Source organism: Triturus cristatus, chromosome 11, assembly GCF_964204655.1.
Source record: "Triturus cristatus chromosome 11, aTriCri1.1, whole genome shotgun sequence".
Taxonomy (NCBI): domain Eukaryota; kingdom Metazoa; phylum Chordata; class Amphibia; order Caudata; family Salamandridae; genus Triturus; species Triturus cristatus.
The window spans coordinates 571,479,474-571,502,138 of NC_140594.1; the positions used below are offsets into that span (position 1 = coordinate 571,479,474).

A 22,665-nucleotide genomic window follows, 5' to 3' on the forward strand; every position below is an offset into this window, starting at 1 on the left:
TCTTGGGGGGGCATTGGTCACCAGTCGGGCTGCGGTGTTCTGGACCACCTGGAGTCTGTTTATGACACTTTCGTTGGAAGAAATCAGCAGCGCGTTACAGTAATCCAGGCGGCTTAAGATTAGTGTCTGGATCAGGGTTTTCCTGGAAAATAGTGGCAGGAAAGGGAAGACTCATCTGAGCATGCTGAGGCTATGGAAGCAAGCTCCAACGGTGGAAGAAACATGGTCTCCCAGCGTAAGTTTGTTGTCCAAACGGACTCCAAGGTTTTTAACCACCTGTTTTGGACATGGGGTAGGACCCAATTCCTCTGGCCACCAGCTAGGAGACCATTTCACAGTGGCATCGCCAAATAACATAATCTCCGATTTAGCTGCATTGAGTTGGAGAAAATTAATTTTCATTCACTCAGCTATAGTCTTCATTCCTTCAGGGAAGGTGTTTTGAATATTGAAGTTGGATTTATCAAACGAGAGGAGCAACTGGGTGTCATCCAGGTAGGATATGGGGATAAATCCCACTTTCCTCAACAGATTTGCCAAAGAAGTAACATAAATGTTAAAAAGGGTTGGGCTCAGGCATGAGCCCTGCGGTACTCCCTTGGTCACCTTGGTGGTCTTAGAATGAAATGGGCCTAGGTTAACGGTCTGTGTTCTGTCAGACAGAACGTTGGACAGCCATTTCAGTGCATTTCCTGTGATGCCTAGGTCACCCAAGCTTCTGAGTAGAGTTTGGTGGGAGATGGTGTTGAATGCTGTGGAAAGGTCAAGCAGCACCAGAAGCACCGCTTGACCCTTATCCAGCAGTATCCTGATGATGTCTGTGACTGCCACCAGTGTGGATTCTGTGCTGTATCTGGGACAGAATCCCGATTGTGAGGGATCTAGGCAGTTAGTGGATTCGATGAAGTCTGAGAGGTGTTTATTAATGTGTTTTTTCAAAATTTTAGTGTGAAGGGGAAGAAGAGAGATCGGTCGATAATTGGTTATGTCTTCCGTCGAAATGTGTGGATTTTTTCTAATTGGAAGTATCTGCACAGCTTTCCAATATAGAGGGAGGGCCCCTTCCTTCAGGGAGCTATTTAGAATAGAGCAAATGGGGCTGGCTAGTTGTTTGGACAGAGTGGCGGCTATTTTCACAGGTATGAGGTCAAGCGGGGATCCTGATTTGGCGAACCTTAACAGGGCTTCTGTACCTTCTGATGTGAGTAACGGGATGTTCTCTAGCAAACAAGAGATGGGTGGGATGGGCGGGAGTTCAAATTCAAGATTAGTTTGAGGATCTATCGTAGAGGTGATATTATTTTATTATAGATCATGTCGATTTTCTGAGTTAGGTGACTAGCAATGTTGTCACACAATGTTTGAGATGGGGCAGATGCAGTATCACAAGCCTTAGGGTTTGTGAATGTTTTTAGGATCTGATAGAGACTTTTCTGAGAACTTCCTGCTTGTTCAAGAGTGGTTGCGATGTGAGTTTTCCTTGCGTTATTTAAATTGCGGTGGTAGTGAGTTAAAGCATGTTTACATTTTTCTTTATTTATTTTTTTGCATCTTTTATATAGCGTGAACTCGACCCGAAGGTATTGGAGCGCCGTACATGAGTACCGTATTTACATTACATATTCAGGCACGGGGAGATTAAGTGATTTGCCCAGAATCACAGGACGTGGACGCGACCTCGAGGCTCGAACCCTGGTTTCCTGCACCAAAGTCGATGTTAGGTCATGTGAGCGCCGCCATAGGCGTTCGAGTTTTTTGCATGAACCTTTTTCTAGCCGCAGGGAGGCCGAGTACCATGGTGCCTGGCATCGTTTTGTGTTGGTAGGGCATTATTTCAAAGGGGCTAAGCTGTCTATGGTTGCAAGTAGGCTGGCATTGAAGGAGGCTAGGCATTTTTCAACATTTTCCGATTCTGAGTGTTGAGGTGGGCAAAATGCGACTTCAAAGTGTGCTGGTGTGATAGTATGCCAGTGCCTGTAGCTTTTATTTGGATAGCATTTGGGAGCAGGCTGTGCTTTGGGGCTGTTAATTCGGAACTCGACCATAGAATGGTCCGACCATGTCAGTGGGAGTGTAGCTACGTAGGATATGTCTGGGGAGTTAGTTAGTATTATGTCTAAAGTGTGTCCAGCTTGGTGGGTAGAGGCTTTATTTATTATGGTAAGATTGAGTGCCGATAGTTCTGTCAAAAGAGATGAAGCCTATGAGTTGAGCGGAGTAGCGTAGAATAGAGTACAGCGGCATGGAGTAGACTGGCATATGGTAGAGTGCCGTAGAGTGGCATTGTATGGAGTGGAGCAGCATAGTGTAGAGTGGTGTAAAGTGGCTTAGCATAGAGTACAGTGGACTCGTTTAGAGTGAAGTGGCATAGAATGGAGTGATGTAAAGAGGAATGGGACAGAGTAGAATGGAGTGGCGCAGAGTAGAGTGGCGTGGAGTGGCATAAAGGGAGTGGCGTAAAGTAGAGCGGCAAAGAGTACAATGGCATGGAGTGGTGCAAAGTGGCGTACAGTGGAGTAGCTTAGAGTATAGTGGCGTAGAGTAGTGCAGTTGTGGGTGTAAGTAATTATAGCATCAATAGCGGCAGATGGGGTGAAAGCAACATAAATAAGAAACTGTATGCCTGGGTTAAATGCAGAAAAGCATATTGTATGTCCAGGAATAATACTGAAATGCTTATTTTAAAAAAGTGCTGTGCAAAAAGACGATGAAGAACAAAGACAGGGAGAAGTCATGTACTTGGTACGTGCTCTATGGAGAAGCTGACACAAAGTCAAAGTCAGAAATCACTTTATTCGGTTATTTAAAACCATAAAAGAATGTTAAAAATACCCATCACATTTCAAAACTAAATTTACATAAAATCACTCACAATTAAAACCTAATCCCAAGTCTGAATATGCATGTACCACTATGAGATACAAACAGTATAAAAAACATTTCATATACAATAGGTTAATCCTATTCGCTCGCTATTTCTTTTTTTTTTTCTTTCTTTAATCTAACTGCTGCTGCTAAAAAGCTTGCAATGCTAAAAGTTTCCCAGGGACTACTTAACATCTGCAAATATATGTGTGCCGGTCTCGCCTGCAGGAAACCTTTGTTCTTTAAGATAGGAAGGATATAACGCCTTGGTATGGATAAGTAATTATCACAAAAAAGGACAAAATGCATGGTGTCCTGCCTTGAGAAACAATTGCAAGAGCATGGCCCCAGGTCCTCTATCTTTGCCCAGCCTGGAGTGTTAGCCAGCAAGAGATGTAGATAATTAAACCTAAATCTTGTCATGAGAAAACAGTGCTGAGGCTTGGTGACGATATCCAAATAAGGCTCCATAAAATAAGAAGTTTTTAGGGGCTGGTGGGCGCGGACAGTAGGTTTCAATAATTCCGCAGCCTCTCTTTCTGATGACACTATGTGCAGAAACGAGGTCTTGGCCCACGGTATATTGCTGGCCCTATCTAGGGACATGCAATCTCGTATAATCTCCTTATTTAACACCAACTCCGGGTTGGACCAGATCGAGATCCATTTGAGAATGGGCAACATTCTAAACGAATCCACCACATAACCAATACCCATCTCCAGATGAATAATATACGAGGATGTGGATTGGGGGACTGAGAGCAAGGTTCTTAAACATTTATTTTCAACAATTTGTAACTCAGTACAATTATTACTATAACCCCAAATCTTTGGAGCCATACTCAACGATAGCAATACTCTTAGCCTTGTATATGTTCAGCATAGCCTGAGCGCCCAGCCTCCAGGCACAATCAAGTATCGCACCTGTTGAGCGAGCCATAGCATTTCTCTTCGCCCTCCTTTGCAGAGCCCATGAACACCTAGAATCAAATAAAACGCCCAGGTAGGGGAATGTAGAGACCCTGGTTACTTCAGTCCCGCCACACAAAACGTTTTAGATACCTTTGACTTCCCTCCCAGGCTCATAATATGTGATTTAGACAGATTTACATTTAGGTCTAATGAGCCCGTAAAATTAGTGAAGGCAGTCAACAGGTGCTGTAGGCCCACAACTGTGCATGCTAGAAGGGCAGCATCGTCTGCGTAAAGCAAAGCTGGAATCAATCTGTTCCTTATGCGGGGAATATCTTTAGCAGCTCCACATAAGACTGGTTCAAGATGATTAATATAAAGGGTAAATAGCAAGGGCGCCAAAATACAGCCTTGTCTAACTCCTCTTGTAATGTCTATCTTCTGCGTTAGATTACCCTTTTGATCGAACCTTACTGCTGACACAAGAAAGGAAGGGAAGCCTTTAGGACCTAAGCAGTCGAAAGATTGCACATGAGAGTCACAAATAAAACAACCAATGGTACACTGCGGGAAGCCATCTGTATTGTAAACAATATATCTTACGGCACAGTGCATGCTTTGTATAGGCGCAACCTAAGAAGTGACAATATGTGTATGGAGGTTGTTTTCTACAATTGGTTAGACAACTATACTTACTTAAAACATTGGTGTCCTGTTTAACCCTTACTGTTTGCCAGCCAGGCAGGTGAATAAACATTAATTCAGCTTGTCAAATTTTGCATGCTTTGATGCTGCATCTCATAGACGTCACAAATTGTTATATATATATATATATATATAAATATTCGAAGAAGTTTTCCGCTGAACGCCGCACGCCTGCACATTAACGCCGGTGCCTGCCGTGGTAGCGGCAACCACGATAAATTGAGTAAAGTTCAGTCCAAAATAGGAAAGACAAAGGCCGTCTTTCGGCTGAAATGCGTTGTTGTTAGTGAGCGATTAAAAATACCTGAAACACCAGGACGGTGTGCCGCCTCATTCCTATTTTGGACTGAACTTTACTCAATATATATATATATATATATTACCTACTGGCGGTCGCCAGTAGGTAGTTATAGTTAGGACCACGTTTCCATAGGAAATCCGCAACATTCTATTTTGAATAACTTTGGCGCCGGTCGACGAATCCTCGCGAATTTTTCAAAATAGGTGGGGCGCTACGCTCCGCTCCTACCCTGAAAGTCTCGGGGGGATTCGTCAAGCGGGGGCTGAGATAAAAGGGGGGTCCCAAAACGCGTTTTTCCCATGCATTTTTCCATAGGACCTTTAGACACAGCTACAGCCCGAACGGCTGAACAGAATTACTTGAAATTTGGCAGAGAGGTAGCCATAAGGTCAAGGAAGTGCCTTTTGCAGGTCTGGTGTAAATCTGTTCAGTATTTCCGGAGAAAATAGTATTTAAAAGCATATATATATCTATATGCGCGCAGGGTGCGCGCACCGTGCGAGCACCGTGCGAGCACCCTAACGTGCGCGAGCGTAATTCTGATTGGTGGTTACATGTTAGTCAACGTTCGAATCGGTCGAAATCAGGAAGTGTCGGCCGCCATTTTGTTTGTTTTCAGTGCGAGAGTGAAAAAGGAAGGTGGCGAACGTGAAAAGGGGGCAGGGTAGAGAGTTCCTGACCCCCTAGCCTTTGTCAGGGGGTCCCTGAAGGACCCCGAAGGCAAAAAAAAAATTTTTTTTTTTTTTTTTAAATCGCGGGGGTGCGCGCACAGTGCGCGCACCCTGAAAAACACAAAAAAAAAATTTTTTTTTTTACAAAAAAAAAAAAATAATTCACAGGGTGAAAACCAAAAAAAAAAAAAAACATTTTTAATACGTAGTTTATTGTAAAATAAATATATAAAAAAAATAATACATAAATAAATTAGCATTTAAAAAACCGTACAAATTCACTGAAAAAACCATAGGTTTCACACACGTTATAGTTAGGAATTAGCATTTAAAAAACATTGCAAATTCACTTAAAAAACCATAGGTTTCACACATGTTATAGTTAGCTGGACATTTCACTCATAAAAAAACCAATGAAATTCCCCCGTTATAGTTACTGCAGGCAACTATAACTCACGCGACCGCAATCCTCTGCTGATGACGTCAGATATTACATCACTGATGACATATGTGTCTTTCTGAAAAATAAATATTTGTAATATATGTATAGCTAAAGATTAATGGAAGAAGACATGGGTAAATAAGTGTCTAAATACAGTATTAGCATCAGCAGAGGATTGCGGTCGCGTGAGTTATAGTTGCCTGCAGTAACTATAACGGGGGAATTTCATTGGTTTTTTATGAGTGAAATGTCCAGCTAACTATAACATGTGTGAAACCTATGGTTTTTTAAGTGAATTTGCAATGTTTTTTAAATGCTAATTCCTAACTATAACGTGTGTGAAACCTATGGTTTTTTCAGTGAATATATATATATATATATATATATATATATATATATATATATATATATATAAATATATATATGTTTGTTGTGACTTTTTTGAAAGTGTAACTTTTATATGTTAAATGTCTTCCAATAAAATTAACTTGACTATAACATGCATGATGCTTTAGATAGCTCATTATAAAATATTTCCCCCAACTGAATTGTTCCCCCAATGTAGGACCATGTACAGAGACAGTAACACACCCAAACAGTAGTGTGCTGTGAAGTAAGCATTATGTGTGAATTAAAAAGACAAACAGCCCTGCACACTTATAAAGAATTAATCGTATATAATATACAAGCAGTAATATTAACACAACTGTTTTCCCAAAGAAGAATCAACGTCATCGTGTGCTTTTTGATTTTATCCTTTATTCATTTTTCTTGATCTTTTAAAAAGTTTTTTGCAACCGCCAACGCGTGGATTGTCTTTGGTTTCGTCAGATTGGGACCTAGGGGATTGGGTCTCAAGCCCTCTTTGCACCTTTTTTCTACTTGTATAAATAGGGACTTTAAGACTGGTGCAGGCATCTATGCTTTGATCCCCAATCCTGTATATTGTATAAAATTATGTGTGATTTGTAGAGATGAATAATGTAATGAATAAAAATTCTGGAAATACAAACGTGTGGAACACTCAGTATACTTTCTGTTACTCTTGTTAGTCCATTTAGGGTACTGTAGTCAATGGATCTCCCTCTCCCAAATGGCTGCCTCAACACACACACACTTTTATCATATGTATCACCTATCAGTTGTCCTTGCTAATAAAACGTAGCTGGGAGAACATGCCATCACTCCAGTTATCCACAGTACCCATGCCGCTGTGCCATGTTTTAGGTCTCGTCTGCGACAGTGCATGTGCTCACAAGTCTCGCAAGCAAGAGTTATTGTATACAGCAAGGTGCTTGCAGTCTGCCCATTGCTTAACATTCATTGGCTTCATTGTTATTCTAATTAGCTGCCTTCTAATTGCCCAGTGCATGCTGGCTGCACTTCCTCTGCTTTCAGCTGGAGCATGGAGCTAGTACTGATTGCTTCAGCTTGATTGCTTTCCTTCTGCTGATCGTGCTGTGACTGAGGCACTGCTTTTGATTTTTCTCTTTATCCCTGTTGCCTTGTTAAACCTTATTCCATTTGTAGCTATGTTTCACTATGCCACAGCACTTCAAAGAACCCTGTTATCCTTTGAAATGTGACAACAGATGTTATCTGTTCCAAATGTTTTTTCACTAAGTCATGAACATGGGCGCAATTGCTTTTTTGTAATAGGATGTTTTTGTTGTGTCAATTTTTTGAAACTTTGTTCACGCATGGGGAGATTAACTGGTGTGCTCAGAATCACAGGGGTGGTGTGCCCAGATCTAACAGCATTGGCAGAGTCAATAGGTTTTGTCTTTTGAGACTATTAGCTCTGCCATTGCCTTTTGTTCATGCTGTACACCAAGGGTATTGCCGACATTGGCAATTACTTTTATCCATGCTGGGTAGCATGGATAAAAATGGCTAAAAACAATTTTTAAAAGCCTGATACATTCAGTGTTAATGCACTTTTAAAAAAAGTACAAAGCACATTAGTCCTTACTGCGTCATAGTGCTTTTTAAAAATGAGTTTAAGCCACACTGCAAAGCCGCTGTACTGCTGTACAACATGGCTACAAAACATTGCCAAAGGTCTGTAGCTATAGCTCTCACTGGCAAGACCTATTGGTTTTGTGAATCCTTGTTGGTCACGAGGGCAATGGGCCCAAAACATTACGTACAGCATGAAATGTTCAATTTGTGGTGTTACGTTTCATCATGCTAAAGCATTGGTGGCTTGAAACCTTCAAAAATCCCGTATATAACACATATGGATTAGCTAATTCTCAGTGTTTTAAGCGTCACAAGACGTAAAGAAAGAGGCACAATTACCTATTTTTGGGCACAGAACGTTGCAAGCTTGGAAGTCTGGCAAAAGTCGAAACTCTTTTTCAGCAGCTAGTCAGAAGTCGGCGAAAATCACGTGCGGTCCCGTGACGCTGGTTAAAGGTGAACGTGAAAGATTACGCCCACCGACAAAACGCGTACAGTGTTTTCTGTACGCCCGCTTACTTTACCGCCACGCCCTTCCCCTCCTTCGTCGTCTCACGCGCTCGAAGCCCCTTCACCTGCCTTCAGCAGATTCCGTGTTAAAATAAATACACATTTTATGTGTTCAAAGTTGTTTAGCACGGTAAAATCAAATCAGCAACGTGTTTCTGACTAAAATAACTCATTGGGAACATGCTTTAGAGACATTATTCCCAAAAACATGGCGATCCCAGGATATTTTTTTGAAAATGGAGATCTGTGAGTTACCCGGAAACCTCTCATAGTGACCACACCGTCATCCGCCTCAGTCAACACGCATACACGGACATCACCCAAAGATTACACTGACACTTTATTTGTGGGTGAAGAACTGCTGCAGGTTTATTTCATACAACACAGTATGATAATAAAATTGGGTTATCTTACGGGCGATCCAGGGCAGGCAGCCCCTTGCTGCCCGCCCGCCTGGTGAGCCAGCACACACGGTGGGTCGATGCCCGGCAGTGTGGCACATAAATATCTGCAGATCATCCACTGGGTCACGTGATCTGCCTCCTACTCCCGCCCCTTCCGACAGGGGCGGAGCGTGTTGTGGCCACCCCCGGTTGGTCAGGCCCCCCAACCGCCCGAAGGACTAACGGGGCGCCGTCGCGGTCTTCCCAGAACCCCCTTCGGCTCCTGGACCTTGGCTCGGGCACCCTTACTGTGCCGGACAGGGGTACCCTTACTGTACCGCCTGTCGCAGAGGTACCCTTACTGTACCCGTCTGCATCCAGATCGCCCTGTAACTCCGCCTGCAACGCAAATGAAAAAATTAAACATTCCAAAATAACGCGCTGTGCCTGGCACGTGGGGTAAGAGGAAAGGGTGGGTGAACGCGTGTCCAGGCTGGTGCGGCGCGCAGGAGACAGAGGAGGAACTGGGCGAGAGAGCCCACTAAGTAGGGGGGTAAGCCGCGCCCCCCGCCCCCCCCTGGCCCGCCTCCAGCTCCACCCGATAGGGGATCTTACTCAAGTGGGCGTAGGCCTCGCGCGCGAGGCAGCAAGGGGTGAAGGCTCCGACGGGCGGCCACTAGAATGCTGCCCTGCTGATGTCCCACTGCTTGGGACGCGGGCAGCGGCATAGTGACCACACCGTCATCCGCCTCAGTCAACACGCATACACGGACATCACCCAAAGATTACACTGACACTTTATTTGTGGGTGAAGAACTGCTGCAGGTTTATTTCATACAACACAGTATGATAATAAAATTGGGTTATCTTACGGGCGATCCAGGGCAGGCAGCCCCTTGCTGCCCGCCCGCCTGGTGAGCCAGCACACACGGTGGGTCGATGCCCGGCAGTGTGGCACATAAATATCTGCAGATCATCCACTGGGTCACGTGATCTGCCTCCTACTCCCGCCCCTTCCGACAGGGGCGGAGCGTGTTGTGGCCACCCCCGGTTGGTCAGGCCCCCCAACCGCCCGAAGGACTAACGGGGCGCCGTCGCGGTCTTCCCAGAACCCCCTTCGGCTCCTGGACCTTGGCTCGGGCACCCTTACTGTGCCGGACAGGGGTACCCTTACTGTACCGCCTGTCGCAGAGGTACCCTTACTGTACCCGTCTGCATCCAGATCGCCCTGTAACTCCGCCACAGCTCTGGGGAGGCTACCGTCGCTGCCAGAGCCCCCCCTTCCTCCCTTTGCTGTTATATGTGCCCTGCCCCTGCGAGCCAGCTTAATGGGCTAAATTAGGGGTCCTGTTCTGTAACCCGTAAAAGACGGCATTATTTTGCAACATTACACAGAAGCCCAGGGCAGACGAACAAACTATGTCTTTTGGCCCCACTGCCGTAAGCTTAGACATGACTGGTGTCCCTAACCTTCTAAGCGAAGCCCCAGCAGCTCATCCTAACGTAATTATGGGAAGATCTAGCACCTGCATATGGAGCCAGAACTGAACCATAGCTGAATTCCTCAATCCATCGATCCCCTTCCTATCCTAGCACGAAGGTTATAATTTCCCCTCTATCTACAAAGGTGATTCATCGATAGCGTCGTGGTTCCTGAGTAGCTGCTGCTACTGCGAGGATTGCATGATTCGGCTGGGCAAAACATTTTAACGCAACTACTAATCGGACGCCGTTTATCATGACTCCGGATCTAGCCAATTTGACTGACTGAGCTGCCGAAGGATACATCTCTCAGCCCGGGGACCCAAAATGTGAATGTTTCCCACTCCCTGGCTCCAAGAAAGGCTGAGCGGGAAGAGCAACACCTAAATCTGTTTCTCAGGCTGGGAAATATGGCATTGGTAACAAGGCATAGGTGAATTAGGCACTATGGACCTGCAATCCTATTGAGATTTCCAACTGGCCAAATTAAGTGCCTTCCTGGCTTGTAACTGTGTTCCCAACAGCACAACAAGCAGGATGAAGGTAGCGTGTGGTTCAGCCGCTTACCTACGTATATAAACACAAGCTGACATCACGAGCATATAAATTTGCTTCCTTACACAAGGTATTATCCTATTGCTTGCTGCAAACTGGCCCATATCTTAGCAACATCTCCTCGTTTTACCCTTTCTACTTGTAAATTAAGCTACATTAAATTGGACGATCGAGTCTTATACTAGTCCCGCTGTCCGACCCAATCATTTCTTGCTCTCCACTGTGACAGCGTGTATAATTGCCTCGCTTGATCAATGGAAGCTAGCCTTCGGACTCTATTGCAGCAGGAAGGGTCAAAGGTGTGCCTACAGTCCTTGTTATACCGGTGTTGCTGTGTTATAGGTAATTCGTGGTGCCGCCATAGTGGCTTGAAAATGAAACGTCATATGTTATCAAATGATTTGCTGTGAGCCCCAGTTATGATATCGTTCATATCATCATAGTTGACAGTGTCTCTTTCTTGCCAATACCTGGGGCACGTCCGCCTTAAATGACGACATTACATCTGGCTTTTCCACTAGCCTTGCCCATTAACCTGTCAAATGTCTGTGGAGAGCAGCACGTCTCTGATCATGCTCATGGTCGCTCTCTGCTCTCTCAATTATTACCATGGGCTGAGGGCATGCCATACGCGGGTATCTGGTTGAAGTATGCACAGGTCATTGACACTCTCCCCGTGCAGTGCTGTGAACCGTTTGAAGTAGGTCATCAGCTTCAGCCCGCCACCCCCTAGGTGGAGGCTTGCACTCCCAAACTTCTGCTCGTGTAAAACCCGGCCCACCTCCAGTGCAGTGTGATTTAGTAATTCACTACACTGACAACCCCAGGGGCCAAATACTGGGCTGTGTAAATGCGGCCCAAAACCACCATGAACAATTAGCTTGGAGTGGATGGGCGTTGCCTAGGCTGGCTGAAGGCGAAACCTTTGACCCTCACTCCTGGCAAGATGTGCCAATGCAGGTAGGATAAAGAGTTATCCTGCCCTCCTTACTTTCTTTCTCAGTTCGACACAGGTCGAAGGCGAATGCCCCTTCCAGAAAGGTCACGGCCTTATCCCTGAAGCCTATCCATACAGCATTCTCCCCGAAATCTACAGCATTGCTTTGTAAAGCGTTTTCTGGTTCCCCAATATTAGCGGTCGATATGCTCTCCCTCAGTTTGACCAAAATCTTAGCTCACCGTACGCCTGCCTAATTCCCAAGGCTTTCTGGTGTATACTTTCGCCTGGAATTGCCCCCCCAAAAGTGGCCCTGCACTGAACCTTCCTCTGGCCCTGGCGCCTATCAAACCACAGTGACAGCCTCTGTCACCCTCATACAATACATAAACAAACCTCACAAGGTCGCAGAAGCGGCAAGCCAGGCTAGGTCTCGGTCAACCATGTCACTCCGTGCTTTCCCTGGCCTCCCTGTGGAACAGGGAGAATAACCTCAAAGATGTTAAGTATGATAGACAAACCCAGGCCTTCCGCCTGTCTCAAAACAGCGCATGCTGCTGCCTTCCTGTATAGAGTGAGCTGCCACTATGACTGAGTTGCAGAAAATATCACACCAGCTGTTTCCTAAAGCAAGGCTAAGGATAAAAAGCCCGCCGCATCGCTTGACTTAAGCGTGGAACTACACAATACCTTCAAGATGTTATGTATGATACACAAACCCAAGCTCACAACTTGCCTCCACACAGCACAGGCTGCTGACTTTTCTATATACGCTAAGCCGTCACTATGAATAATTTGAGAAACCTTACCCCAGCTGTTTTTTAAATCGCAAGGCGAAGATGAGAGACGGCAGCATCTCCTGACTCGAGCGTTGAACTCACATTAATAACATTGGTTGCTCAATTTCTGTGTTACACCTTTCCACAAGCCGACCATTGCATCATGGTTGAGACTGGGATTTAGGCTGAACCTTGACATACTTGTACACCTGCTGCCAGGGAGCATATATCTACCTATAGACCTGCCCTTAACCTGTTGCACCACTTGGGACACAACTTTGTCCATTTGTACCCACCGGCATGGAACTAATGCCAACGAGATTCCCCCTAGTACCGGATAATCCCAATAAATGCTGCATTGTGGGACAAAGATACCAGGGAATAAATGCAAAAAAGGGGGGGGTGGGGGGGCTCTCGCGTGCGTGGAACCCATGTCATTGCGATTAGTAACAGTTGCTCTGTTCGAGTTAAAACCTGCGACTTTATTCGTTTAATCACTTAATCTGCAAAGCCTGCCATTCCCCCACTTGGGCATACACACAACCGCCCCTAGTGTCCTGCAATACCAGCTATTCCAAAATCCGCCGAGCCAATCGATCATATGCATATGATTCAATGTATAGGAAAGGTGACCTAAGCCAAAGGACTCAAAGTGTAGGCGATTCATGGCCTTCCCCACTGGCAGGCAGTATAGTTTTAGGCTGCTCGGCGTGGAGAAGCACAAGCTCGGTCGAGTCAGCCAAATTAACCCTCCTTGCAACACTAATCCATGTTCCATTGATGTCTGCTTAGTGGTGTGTATGCAGCTCTAGGATGAGCGTTCGTAGCTCACGGTTGACTATTAGGGCTGTAAGATCTACATTACCAGTGACAAAAGGGTGCCTCCTTTGAACACAGTACCCTGCGGACCTCTATACATCATACACACTCTGAAAATTTACTCGGCACACGTTCTTTGTAGCGGGCCTATTGAACCGTCTGCACTACTACACTGAAGTCAAAACCTCCACTATACAAATTCTTGATCTTTCTCCAGGAAGCTAACGAATCACCCGAGTTATCCTGACTCGCGGCACCGACATAGCGGCTTGAAAAAAGAAACCTCTTATTCTATCCAATAATTCGTTCGTTACGAATCTGGCGCTTCTTGAGCACATCTGGGATGACACTATGACCTTACATCCTTTGGCGCCTGATAAATGGAGTACCATTCAATTGCGAATTAATAGAACTTATGTACAGCGCGTTGTAAGTAGTGTTGGGCTGTATCACTCGTGTTCCATTCTGGGTGCTTAATAGAACTATCATCAGGTTGTCAGGCTTGGGACACACTGCAGCTGGCCCCTACGCTACTCTGCCAGTCTCAGGCCTATGACGGCAAAGCACAGCGACACGGGGCGAACACAGCAGATATTCTATGCGCTTACGGCTGAAAATTGTTGCATATTGGTAGCGCGAACTCGCCCGAAGGTATGGAGCGCTTTGCGTAGTACCGTATCTACATGACACATTCTGCTTTCGCCCCCCTGGCTGTTCACTCTGCTTTGCTGTTGCCTATTTATATAGCGCAAACTCTATCTGCGGGCGTATCCGCAACAATTAAACAACCCAAAAACAATGCATGTCCCGAAAGCAGGGCGGCGTAGACCAAATTGTGAACATGCATCCGGAACAAAGGTGCTCGGCGTTCGGCCCGAAAATTACAATCTTTAAATCTTATCCCGTGCGCGCCCCAACACGAGACCGTCAAACCGCACCGGAAGGCCAGACTCATCATGGGCAATCATATGAAGAAGAAGTAATAAAATCGGTCGAAAAGCCGCCCGACCACACAGACATGCCAAGTGAACCAGCGCGACGCACACATGCCTATTGAGGCCCCCCCTCCCCAAGGCGCAGCCTCTCGGGAGGGATGGAACGGGGGGGGGGGGGGCGGCCCCTACGGGTGGCCACTAGGGAGCTGCCCTGCCGCTGTCCCCCTGCGTGGGACGCGGGCAGCGGCATTCTAGATGTATTTTTTGCTGCCTATTGTGTCCTTCTGGTTGACGCTTGGTGGGCGCGGCTAGTTCTTCTTCCGCATCTCGTGGACCTTGATGAGTCCCATTTGTGATGGCGGCGCTCTGTAGGTTGCGCCTTCTCACGAGCCCTATCGTGCTGCTGCTCATGCTTAGCGTGTGCACCCCGCCCGCTCTAAGAGCCCACTGTTACCTTCGCGCGCCTCAGGTCACTCCTTGGAACACAAGCTAGTCTCGGGGTTTGAGGACAGTCATGCTCCCAGACAACTATATATCACTGGCACTGCGAGGCACCACCTATCACTGGCACTGCGAGGCACTACCTGTGTCCCGTGCGATAATTACCCCCCCCCCCACCCCCGGCACCAGACAAGAAACCTGTTTCACCTTAATTACGGGGGGGGGTCGGGGGCGATTCGTGAGGGGAGGGAGGGGGGCGACAAGCCGGACTGGGGCTGCAGCAGCGTTGAAGGAGCCGATTTGCGCAGGCTCTCGAACCCCTTCGCCCTACGTCCCGGCTATCCGCACTCAACTACGTGGGTCTATGCATGCACCCAGGGTGCGGGCCCGCAGCAGGAGGCATACCGCCCACACCGACCGTATCAGCAAAATTCGTCCCGATGCTTTCTGCCCCACACAGAACAACACCGTCAGTCTCTGCACCGTAAAACAAGAGCGGGCCAAGGGGGATAGAGTGACCCGCCCAGAGACTCCCCGCGGAAGCGACCCGAATGCAAGGGGGGACGCTGAACAAGAGCACCCCACCATCGTGCAAACTCGGGCACGGGACGACAAAGAGATCAGCCCGGGGACACTGCGCGACGCGACCCAAAGGCACAGGGGGCGCTGCCCATAAACACCGACTCGCAAAATCAAATGCCGCGGGGAGGCGAGTGGCTGATACGTGAACAGTGATGATAAAGTTTTTGTACTATTTTCGAGAAAATCTAGAAGTGACCCTAGCAGTTTAATGTGGTTCTCTTTCCAGGAACCGGCCCACGTGGTAGATGTTGATATGCAAATTCACCGCCGCTAGTGGGCTTGTATTTACAGGGTTATCTTCTCACAGCTGTGAGATCGTTTAAGTTCTATTTATCCTTGTCGAGCCAGCAATATTGATGTAACCTCTTACAACGGGTCATTTCGAAGATGCCAGCAGCATACAATTGCCCGATGTGAGAAAACATGGAGTCGCGCGGACCCGACGACAATGGGGGCGCCCCACCTCGCCCCGCAGCGGCCATGGCACAACACGTTAACGCGCGCCGCCACCAAACATGCACCTACAGCGATCAAACCTCAACCACAATGTCACAGTGCCTCCGATCCAACGCGTCCCTACAACCAGTGAATAAGAAACCTATATAATATATGCCAATTATTACCGAATTGCTAATTGGTTAGAATGTCTTTAGAACACCAATACTTGGTACACTCGGTAATCCAAATTCTTCTGACAATTCCTGCATCACCTGCATAAGAATCGAAGCTGCAGTCTCATTCCTATGTCTATAACTCCCTGTACGGACAGGTTCACATGACGGATTTAAGATTGTCCTAGACGGCCCCCGTAGTGAGGTTGCCAGGATACAAGCCGTGAAGCTTCCAGTTACACGCTCTCTGTAATCTACTCTGTTTTAGCGGCAGGCACCTTAACCCCCTGCACAATTTCCGCTCGCTCCGCATGAACGCAACAAAACAGCGCGACAGAAGATCAAAAGAGAGGCTCCACGCCTCGCGACACGGCACAAACCACGCCGCAACACACAGCCACACGCCCCCCCCTCCAACAGCAGAGGCAGGACACGTCCAGAACCACGTGGTGAGCCGGTAACGAGACCCGCTCTCGAACCCCAACACAGAAAACTCCCGGATCGCCACAGTGGGAGCACCAGGAGTGAGGAAGGCAGCACCCGGCAATGGCCCGTACTCACCGCAAACAGCAGGACCCGACGACGACCCACTGCAAGGCAAAGGGGGGGGGGGGGCATCTCGCGCACACGAGGACGATGACCACGAGGACGATGACCGCGAGGACGACGACCTCCCGTGAACGCGTGTCCAGGCTGGTGCGGCGCGCAGGAGACAGAGGAGGAACTGGGCGAGAGAGCCCACTAAGTAGGGGGGTAAGCCGCGCCCCCCGCCCCCCCCTGGCCCGCCTCCAGCTCCACCCGATAGGGGATCTTACTCAAGTGGGCGTAGGCCTCGCGCGCGAGGCAGCAAGGGGTGAAGGCTCCGACGGGCGGCCACTAGAATGCTGCCCTGCTGATGTCCCACTGCTTGGGACGCGGGCAGCGGCATTCTTGCGTCCGCCATTTAAGATGGCAGCCTGCATTGTTTTTAAGCCGTCGTCAGCTGTTTGCTTTTATCTACGTGTGCAGATATGTGGCAAACACACCCAGTGGGGAGATTGCCATAGACGGCAGAATGCTGCAGCTGACTGTAACAGGGTGAGAGGGGAATGCAATTACAGCTGCTGCCAGTTTAGCACTTCTGTTGTTCAGGACAATTTCATATAAAAATACGAAGAATCAGACAAAAACGTATTCAGAATAGGAGTAGGGACACAAGATTCCTACATTTACATTCAGAGCACGCTTTAACATATATGGTAGAATGTTACACACGCAAGCCAGTTTTTCAACCGCTAAGGCACATACCTGGGCTGATGGCATTGTCACATGCGGGTTGGGTTTCCTTCCAGGGATACATGGGACGTGCTTTGACAAACCAGGAACAGCACAATCCAAGGGAATTTCTCCGCGCCATGTACTCACATGTGCAGCGACATCATGCGCGGTGTTACAGCGCATTCGACGGAGAGCACATTGGCTTATTTGGAATCCATTTCACTAGAGTGCAAGGCCAGTAAACACAACAAAACTGCAAAGCTTCCTCTCTCGCTCTCTCTCTCTCTTTCTTTCCCCGCCTTCTCCTAACCGGTCATTGCTATGACTCAGCAGCATGACATACACTTCCTAGTCATTATGCGCCTCTCTCAGCTTCTATGCTTGTCAACCGAATAGATTAACTCTGCAAGGTCATGGATCCTGTCTGTGCAGGCATGTACGCAATGTAGGGTGTAAGCGCTTCTGTTATTTGTGTGTAGGGTAATGTATTTCATTAAATAAAACATGCTTGAAGTAAACGTATGTCTCATTGTTCCGTTGAATTCAGAAACATACGCTGAGGTTTACTGCTGTTTGAGGTGGAAGAATTTTGAAGGCTGTGCGAATTTGCCACCAAGCATTGAAGCTTTTTAAGAATTTATATCATGAGGGCCCTTTTGCGCCAGTTTCCTCCTGGAAATTCTGAGGCCTTGCTTAAATGTATCGATTTATTTGCAACATTGATTTCACTTTCTGTTGCAATAACCACTTACAGCACTCTGGTCCATCTGATCCACTTTCTTCCCCTTTTCAGTCCTCTAATATCACTCTGTCCACATACATAATGGGGCCGATCCACAAAAATATTTATGAGTACAGGAAGTAGTACTACAGGATTAATCCTTTACGTACTCTTACAGGCCTTTGTGAATCAGCCCTCAAACATCCAACTCCCTATTCCTAAAAGTACGACGAAAACACAGTCCTTTCGATTTGTACTAACAGTATATTACCATTCCCTGACTACTCCTGTTTTGTTCCCATTTTAGATGTTTTACGGCCAATTCACAATACAAGGAGAAGTATGTAAAAGAGTACTGCAGGAATATTAATTTGATGTATTCCAAAATTACTTTATGAATACCACCACCCTTTATCGTTAAAACGAGAATGGCATAATGGCTGAATTTATGAATTCATATTGACAGCGTATATTAGCCCTCAAGGCAAAGGTGACCGAGACTTGAAGCACCAAGCAGTAAAACATAAAACATACTATAAATGTCAGGCTGTCAATTGTGTTTCCTCAAAGGAGTGGAATCAAACAGAATTCCACCAAAATCCTCATTCTTTCAATTTCTTTTAAACAGCAACATCAATTGCAGTAGAGGGAGAGTCAAAATTGTATGCTGGCTGGCAGAGAGGGGGATTTCCAATGGTCCTCGCCTTCCCCAAGCGCCTATCTTAGTGAAAGCCATTTGGACCAAAAGTAGGTTGCTGAAAAATAAATTTGTTTAAAAAAAGGTATAAACCTGATGTGAGGGGGAGCCCTCCTTCAACCCCGTGACAGACCTTCAAGACCGTCTGTCTCCCAGTGAGCGGTGTGCGCGCCCGTCAGGCAAGGGTTAACCCACCCGAACTCCTCTTCCCTACAGGAGCGCCCCCTGAGGGAAGCGAACCAATGGGAAGACTCCTGGGACCATAGAAGGGCGGACTCGACAGCCCAGGAGGCGGTTACGGAAGATGCCTGGAAGGCGGAAGACGGAGAACAGAGGACCGAGACCGACAGCTGGGAGGATCAGCGTGTGAGGACAGCGGAACCGGGACCTGGAGAGGACGGTGACGGCAACGGCCCCATCCTGGTCGAGGAAGACGACGTTGTAGCGGAACCGGAGTCTTGGTCGGAAGAGTGGTGGACGCCCCCGGAGGATACTTGCACGCCGCCGTAACTCCGGAGAGTTACGGCTTCTGCGGTACGTGGTATAGGGCAGAGGGTCACAAGTGGTGTTGGGAGGGAGCTACGGCCATTTCTGTGTTTGTTTCGTAGGTGAGGAGGGGAAAAGGGGAGCACCGAGGGGCATATCTCTAAGGAGTCATAAGCACTACCCTCTAGCTCCCTCAGACCGGGCAAACGGGTCAACAAGCCGTGTATTCTTGAAAATACTTGTCACCTGAAGCAAGGGACAAGGTTGGGACTATAAATACGTTTGTTTGCTATATTGTTTTTCCTCATAAAAGACCTGCACGTCCAAAACCTTCACCCGAACCTATCCCTCACATCCTTAGCCTGAGCACTGGGTGTGTCCACGCCTTCTTTTCCCCTGGGTGACGGTAGTGAGTACAACCCCTAGACAGAAATACTTACCGCCTGTTGTCTCTTCTCTTCTATGGTACCCGGGGAACGTCAACACCAGTCACCTGGAGAGGACCCATTGGCAGACGAGCCTCAGGCATCCCTCACGAATCGCCCTCCACGAAGCCTACCTGTGTTTACCCTTTGAGTATTTCATCTGTGTCTCTAATAAATACGCCATCATAGATCCACGCATAAGACCTCCTCGATTCTTTTTCCGCCCTTCCCTCTCACATCTGGTGTCAGAAGTGGGATCCGGAAAAATGGAGGCAGCCTTCCAGAAAATGGCGGAGGGACAAGAGAAGTTAGGACGTATAATGGAAAAATTCCTGGCGGTGGCAGAGGAGGATAGGGAGAAACTGCATCAAACGCTATCAACACAAAGCCAAGCCCAGGAAAGTGTGATAGGGAAATTGGCTGATACCCTTAGCCAACCACGAGGACATACAGGTCTGCCATCGGTTGTCCTGCAGAAATATGTCGAGGGAGAGGATCCCGATTTTTTCTTTTCTAATTTTGAGCGCATGGCCAGAGCAGCAGGATGGTCCTTAGAGAAATGGGGACAATACCTGGGTCCTCTCCTGTCAGGCGAATTACAAGCAGCCTATCAAGCAGTTAACCCTCAAGGACTCATCCCATATGAGGAAGTGAAGAGGAATATCCTGGAACGATTGGGGATAGATGACGATACCTACCGTCTAAGGTTAAGACAAATCAAGGAAGGGCCGCAAGAAACCCCCAGGGCTCTGGCCTATCGTATTAGGGACATGACTGATAGATGGTTAAAACCTCAGACGGCAACGAAAGAAGAGATCATGGAAAAAATATATCTAGAGCAGTACTTGGCTTCATTATACCCCCATGTACAGAAATGGGTACGCCAGCATACAGGACTGACTCTGGAAAAGGCTATCGACCTAGCCAGTGCCTTTAACAGGGCACAAGAACAACAGAAAGGACGAGATGAACATCATTGGAAACGGACAGGACATAACCCTGTCCGACCGTCCAGACAGGCCTCTGCTAGAACCGAAACAGTCACCCTTTTGCCTAGTCCCCTACCGGCACCCATTAAAGCTGCTCCACCACAGGGACGACCCCAATGTTATAACTGTGGGGCCTTCGGCCACATAGCTAGGGTATGCCCCCAGAAAGAGGAACCCATGGAGGTCGGTCTATCCCGTACCTACTATTGTAGTCCGTCGAGCTCCAGCCCTCCCTATCATAAAGAGGTACTTGTTAATAGTGAAAAAAGACAGGCTTTAATTGATACTGGTTGTCTACAAAGCGTCATACGACCCCAAGCCATACCCGGAGGAGTTACCCAACTCACAGGCCATGTCAATATCCAATGCGTACATGGGGATACACAACAGTATACCGCCACTGAAGTGCGAATACAACACGAACCGTCCATAGAGGCCCATTCCCTACGGGTGGGTCTGGTGCCCAGACTATCTGAAACCTTAGTATTAGGAAATGACTATCCTCATATGTCGAAATTGGTAAGAGAGACATGGACAGAAGGGGAGGAGTGGAGGAGTACAGCCCCCTTTGCACAAGTACCAGAACAGGGTTTTCCGGAAGGTAAACCAAAGAAAAGCGGAAAACAGAAAAAACGAGAGAAAAAGGACTGGACCAGGGTAGTACTCACACGCAAAACCGAAACACCTATTTGGCAATATGACTGTGGGTTTTTTTCTGCCCAAAGAGAGGATCCCACCCTACGAGAAGCCTGGAACAAAGCCCTAGAAGAAGAAGACCCAAACCAAGTAGGTCCCCAATTTGTACTTAAAAAGGGATTACTGTACAGGGTAGGGGGAAGAAATACGCCCCATCAACTACTGGTTCCCCGCCAATATAGAGAAAAGGTGTTGTTCTTGGCCCATAGTCATTTATTGGGAGGAGATTTCGGAGAGGAAAAAACTGAAAAATCCATCCTAGAAAAATTCTATTGGCCAGGTATTTATCAAGAAGTGCGGCGGTATTGTAAAGAATGTCCCGTATGTCAAAAGAATAGTAGAACCTTACCCATGAAAGTCCCTTTACACCCCTTGCCGCTCATCCAAGAACCCTTCTCAAGAGTGGGGATGGACATTATAGGTCCCTTACTCCCCTCTCGTAGTGGCTGTAGATTTGTTCTGGTATTGGTAGATTATGCCACCCGTTTCCCCGAGGCCGTGGCTTTACACCACCCAAATGCAGTCCAAATAGCCAAGGCCATGATTAACATATTTTCCAGGGTGGGGTTCCCGAGAGAGATCATCACTGATCAAGGAACTCCCTTCATCTCACGTCTCATGAAACAGGTGTGTTTGTTATTAAACATCAAACAAATCAGAACAGCGGCCTATCACCCCCAAACGGATGGGCTAGTAGAAAGATATAATGCTACATTGAAAACCACCTTAAAAAAACTCTTGGAACTTGAAACCCGTAGATGGGAGGACATACTTCCGTTGGCCCTCTTTGCCATTCGGTGCAAATCCCAGAAAAGTACGGGATACTCCCCTTTTGAATTGTTGTATGGGCATCAGCATCAGTTGGACATGTTAAAAGAGGAGTGGGAAGAAGAGCCCGAGGGAGTAAAACCCTTACCGGAATACGTCCTCAACCTAAAAACCCATTTAGGTCAAATCCGTAGTATCGTCTCTGCCCATATGGAACAAGCCCAAGCAGCACAAACGGGCCAATACGATAAAAAAGCTAAAAACCGTAGTCTGGAAATAAACGATTTTGCTTTGCTAATGATCTCCTCGTCCGATCACAAATTGTTAGGACAATGGCAGGGTCCATACAGAATTGTAGAAAGAATCACTCCAGTCACGTACCGACTGGAATTGGATCCTAAAAGAAAAACTCACACTCGAATATACCACATTAATCTACTAAAAAAGTGGGAAGGGCCTGTTCCTGTCTTAATAGGGACACCTGAGGGCTCTGCCCATTTGTTCCACCAAAGCATCGATTGTGACCTACCAAAGAAACAAAAACAAGAACTAGAGGCCACCCTAATCCCCTTAAGTGAAGGGTTTTCCTTAGAACCCGGGAGAACGACTTTAATAGAACACGCCATCACCACCGACCCCGAAAAAAAAGTCTAACTTAGACCATACCGTATCCCTGAATCACGACGACAGGCCATAGAACAAGAAGTACAGTCCATGCTGCGAATGGGTATAAT

The 22,665-nt window shown here is 47.2% G+C and overlaps 1 protein-coding gene across 7 annotated transcripts in view; it reads right to left on the reverse strand.

The window, feature by feature from the left end:
* ZBTB38 (zinc finger and BTB domain containing 38) overlaps window positions 1-22,665 on the reverse strand; it is a 308,287-nt gene that overhangs the window by 268,885 nt on the left and 16,737 nt on the right. For 2 of the 7 annotated variants that reach the window (XM_085633675.1, XM_085633669.1), the window contains exon 1: window positions 8,198-8,398. The exons of 3 other annotated variants lie outside the window; for them this stretch is intronic. Coding sequence is in view for 1 of the 4 variants with exons in the window: in XM_085633667.1 (XP_085489793.1) it covers window positions 17,180-17,332 (153 nt within the window). In the remaining 3 variants the exon portion in view is untranslated. Of the gene's footprint in view, window positions 1-8,197; window positions 8,399-17,179; window positions 17,478-22,665 lie in introns of those variants that run through there. 2 more of the 7 variants (XM_085633674.1, XM_085633667.1) reach the window with 2 other exon arrangements.